The sequence below is a fragment of the Pungitius pungitius genome, chromosome 15 (genome assembly GCF_949316345.1).
Source record: "Pungitius pungitius chromosome 15, fPunPun2.1, whole genome shotgun sequence".
Classification (NCBI taxonomy): domain Eukaryota; kingdom Metazoa; phylum Chordata; class Actinopteri; order Perciformes; family Gasterosteidae; genus Pungitius; species Pungitius pungitius.
Genome location: NC_084914.1, coordinates 3,098,609 through 3,103,298, shown reverse-complemented (window position 1 = coordinate 3,103,298; position 4,690 = coordinate 3,098,609). Strand labels below are relative to the sequence as shown.

At 49.3% G+C, this 4,690-nt stretch overlaps 1 protein-coding gene across 1 annotated transcript in view; it reads right to left on the bottom strand.

Moving 5' to 3' along the window:
- Nucleotides 1–3,270: 3,270 nt before the first annotated feature.
- wnt3a (wingless-type MMTV integration site family, member 3A) overlaps nucleotides 3,271–4,690 on the bottom strand; it is a 1,740-nt gene continuing 320 nt past the window's right edge. The window contains 6 exon segments of the mRNA XM_062557843.1: nucleotides 3,271–3,428; nucleotides 3,430–3,519; nucleotides 3,521–3,886; nucleotides 3,993–4,046; nucleotides 4,048–4,155; nucleotides 4,157–4,371. Coding sequence (XP_062413827.1) covers nucleotides 3,402–3,428; nucleotides 3,430–3,519; nucleotides 3,521–3,886; nucleotides 3,993–4,046; nucleotides 4,048–4,155; nucleotides 4,157–4,371 — 860 coding nt within the window. The 3' untranslated portion in view covers nucleotides 3,271–3,401.

Below are 4,690 nucleotides of genomic sequence, written 5' to 3'. Positions count from 1 at the left end.
GCGGGGCCCTCCTGCGGGTCCCGGCGGCGTCAAAGTTCTCACAGGCGAAGGTGCCATCTCCCTCGCCGGAGCCGCCGTAGCAACTATCTGCTAACAAGGGTCCTCTCACGTGGGTGACAAAGCTACTGGGATGGGTCTGTTTCTGAAGGGAAGGGGGCCTATTTCCTTCGGCGTCGCTGGAGGGCCGGAGGAGCTTCTGTCCCCCGCCCCCCCCCCCCCCCCCCGTCCTGTGATCTGTTTCATGTTTTGCTCATCGTTTGCTCCCATTCGAAATGGTGTGAGAAGTGTCAAAGGTCGAGGTGTGGAATGAGCCGCCGACGGGCCTCCCCCCCCCCCCCCCCCCCCCCTTCCCCCTTCCCCACCCGGGTTCACTAAAAACCAAACCTGAACCTGGCCGGGCTCCCGGGAGTCCACATACGACGGGGGGGGGGGGGGGGGGGGGGGTGGGGGGGGGATGCTCAATGAGGCTTTTATTCGTTTCCCATCATGAGGCGGGATTTAAATGCCTCAGCATTTTAACCGACGCCCCGGAGAATCAGTGCACCCGACTAATGAGTTTCGCCGGGACAAACTGTGCGAGGCGGCTTAAAGATATAGTCCGTGTGGGGGTTTGGCGCGCTATTGAATCCACATGAATGGAAGGGTATCTCTTCTTGCACTCCGGAGGAGGGGGGGGGGGGGGTGTATCAATCTTTCTGTGAGATAATGGGGGTTAGATAGCAGTCGAGACCCGGCCTCTGGGGGTGACATTGTTGCACGCCTCAAAGACTATCAGGGGTCCGGTGGGCTCTGTTCACGTCCCACTCCCCTGGTCTGGGACAAAGCTCCACCTATTTCTTAACTGTCATCGCTGACATTTCCCCCCCCCCTGTGGTATTGTTGTTTCTTCGAAATCAGAATCAAAAATCTTGAAAGCCAGCTTTATTGTTATTATTTTCGTTCCTATGACGATATCCAAAGCCCATGTTCCCTGAATCCATTCGTCTCGATGTGCTTGACCTGCGGGATCGTTTGACCCGTCGGTGGAGCGTCGTTCATTCTTCCTGCCTTTTATCATTTTTAACTAAATTTCACGAGAAAAAAAAATGCTGAATGATGAAGGATGATGTTACCTGCTTGGTAAGTACGGCCAAAGACGATGGACCACATCTGGTTGTTTATGTCGCTTTATTTTGGTGTTACAGAGTTAACTTGATGAATCTACTACAGGCTGTGAGACGAAACCTGCGTGCGGTCAGAGGTAAAAAATGCTACAGCGTTACAGTTCACAACACTGTTTGAAAGAAATGTATTTCTGCAAATATATACTTTTTACTCACTAATATGTACATGGCAGGAAATAAATAATTATTTTAAAAAAAAAACATCCAATTTTAGCAATCTATCAAAACACAAAAAAAAAAACTAATTTGTACAAAACTTTGGATTTAAGACGTGACAAAAAAAAAAAAATCAATCACACGCAAAGTGAACTGTAATAAAAGCAAGTCAGCGGTTGCCGTGTGATTTATTAAAGATGAATTAATGGCTGCTCATTGATGTTTGCAGGCAGGTTGGAAGGTGATGACGGGTGAGAAATGACTTTAGTCCCACTACAGATGCGTGAGACGTCACATTGGCTGCAAACAGCGATTCATCCGTGACTTTAGACACATCTCTTTATCGTCGGGGCTGTAAATCTGTGAATCATCAACACAATTTCCTCAGATTTCAGCAGTTTTTTCACTTTCCATATAAATAATGTGTTGAATTTTTACTCGAATTAAGGGAGGGCAACATTAATAATTTTGCCCCTGATGTTTAGCATGACTACAAAAGGACAGGAAACTAAAAATAACATAAACTCTATTTTGTTCTATTTGGTTAAAATGCGATTTACGCTATGCAAGAATTAGTCAAAACTTCACATTTTTTTTTCAAACTACATTTAAGCAAATTTCTTTCACAGAAAGAATAAATTCATGCAGGAATATACATAGAAGAACACAAATGGGCAAGATCACACCATATGAAAGGACCTAAAGCCGCAAACTTACACAAACACACACACACACACACACACACAGATATTATATTTACTTAGCAGCGTTAAAATAAGGGAAGTATCGATAGTTTCGGTGACGCTGCTTATTGTTTAGTTTCAGGAACAAGAGGCCAAAGCTGAGAATCGTCTCTTGCACAGGTTTTGGTTTTAACATTTTATCCCAACTGGGAATTACACCGCATTATTCAGAGCTGATATGATACACCTTAGTTTACACTTCCCATTTTTTTTTTTTTTTTTTTTTACGGCATTGAACAGAATTTGAACCCAAAATATGGTAATAAAGAATTTCACGTTTGTTTAATTGAAACAAAAATGTAGTGGGAAAAAATCCCTTTTTTTTTATAAATAACGTTTCCCCCCCCCCCCCCCCCCCCACAACCAGTCACATGAGACATTAGTAATACTGATAAAAAACGAGGAGAACGCGCTTCATATTCCTCAACGGGGGGGGGCACAAGTGCGGGACCTTTTAAGAGTCATCTGCAGCCCTCTGAGCACCTCCGACGTAGAGGAAGGGTCCTATGTTCTAGTCTTTGGTCATCACTTGGATGTTGTTCAAAGCGCTGTTCCTCTTCAACACAAAGCTTCCAGTGTTTTCAGGTGGTTCAAGAAATGTGCCGACGGTGGGAGTGCTCTTCTCTTGCCGACGTTGAGTTGAGTCGATGTGGCTCACGTCTCCTCTCGAGCCCCCCCCCCCCCCCCCCAAAAAATGAGCTGTTTAAAGCAGATGTTATCAACAATAACTACATTCACTCAGGTGCAAGTGCATTCTTACCCAAACAAAAGTGACGCATTAACAAGACGAAGAACCTCATTCACACGGCCATGTTAGTTTTCCGGGTATGCACATATGTACTATGGAGTGATGATGGGAATGCATGCTGTTGTGTGTCTGATCTTGTAAATTGCTCATAGACGTCGTGACTTTTTCCCGCATCGGGCCGCGGTGGGCTATTCTCAGCAAAAACCGAACGACTTAAAACACAGAAAACCGAACCGAAAAGAAATCACCAATATGGCGTTTTGTCAATTAGCCGACAGTACTTTCCTACATTTAAAAAAAAAAAAAAAAAACCTTTCGTATTACCATACGTAAAGGCTTTTGTGATGTCAACATCTGCTGCCGTGATCAAAGCAGAGACGGGTTCTTTTCTTTTTTTTTCTTTTTTTTTTTTATCACTGCAGCACCAAAACACAGGGGCCACCATGTCTGCCCACTGGAGTCCACCGGCAGCTCAGACCCTCTCGCCGTCCCGGGAGATAAGCTGCCGCCTCCTTCCTGCCCCCCTTTTGCCGAATCAAGTCTTTGACATTCTGCGGGAAGCGGCGCAGTGGGGGGGGCCCCCCGGGGTCCTCATTTGCAGGTGTGCACGTCGTAGTCCCCTCACACACGCCTGGCATTTGACGTGGCAGCACCAGTGGAAAATGCAGTGGCACTTCTCCTTTCTCTTCTCGGTCCTGGTGTTGTGCCCCCCGGCCGCAGCACAGCAGGTCGCACCCGTCTATGCCGTGCGAGGTCAGGTTGCAGGCGCGGTCGCGGGTCCCGAAGGAGCCGGTCACGGGGTTGGGGTCGCAGAAGTTCGGGGAGCTCTCGTAGTAGACCAGGTCGCGGTCCGTGGGCGGCTTGAAGTAGTTGTACCTGGGCCTCAGCGTCTCCACCCACCCGCGGGACTCCCTGTGCTTCTCCACCACCATCTCCGACGCGCTGTCGTACTTGTCCTTCATGTAGTCCCCGATGACTCGGAAGTCGGGCTGAGACCACCAGCACGTCTTGACCTCGCAGCCACCCGACAACCCGTGGCACTTGCACTTCAGCGACATGTTGTCGTTGAGGGACTGAGAGCAAAACGGGAGAAAGAAAGAAAAAAAAGAGATGTTGATGAGATGAAAAGTGGAACAGCTCCAAAAAAAAAAAAAAAGTGTTCTTCAAGGGGCACTCACCAATCCTCCCGGCCTCGTTGTTCTGGCGGTTCATGGCGGAGCGCGCGTCCGGCCGGTTTCTCCCTGGCGTCGGCGAACTCGCGGGACACGCTGCTGCCGAACTCCACGTCCTCGCTGCAGCCGCCCCACTTCCACCCCTCGCCGGGGGGGCCCTTGTGGCGCCCCGTCGCAGCCGCAGATGCTGGCCGAGCCCTCGCCGCAGGCGCGGGTCACGGCGAACGCCACTCCCGCCGAGGCGATGGCGTGGACGAAGGCCGACTCCCGCGTGGCTGGTGGGGGGGGGGGAAAGAAGAGGAGTCCGGGATCATGTCGCGTGAGGATGAGCTCCCGATGCCATCTTCCTCGTGTGGTTGCACAAGTCAAATCTTTTTTCTTTTTTTTTCCTTTTTTTTTTTAACCCGAGCCGACGTGATAACGCCAGACAAGCTGCACATGGCTGCAGAGTTGGCTGCGCGTGTTCAAAGTTGCATCTACCGAGGCGTGTGTGTGTGTTCAGACATCAATCATCCTGTCTCTGAGTGAGGGCCAGCAAGGCCTCTGTGCCTGTGTCTGACATAGCTAACTGATGACTCACAGGGATCAGCATCTTCCAGATAGATGAGAGGAAGAGACGGGCCTGACAGCCCTATAATTAAGGGACTCAATTAAGCTTTTGAAAGGTTAGGAAACAGCCTCCGACTTTAGGGGACAAATAACCACACA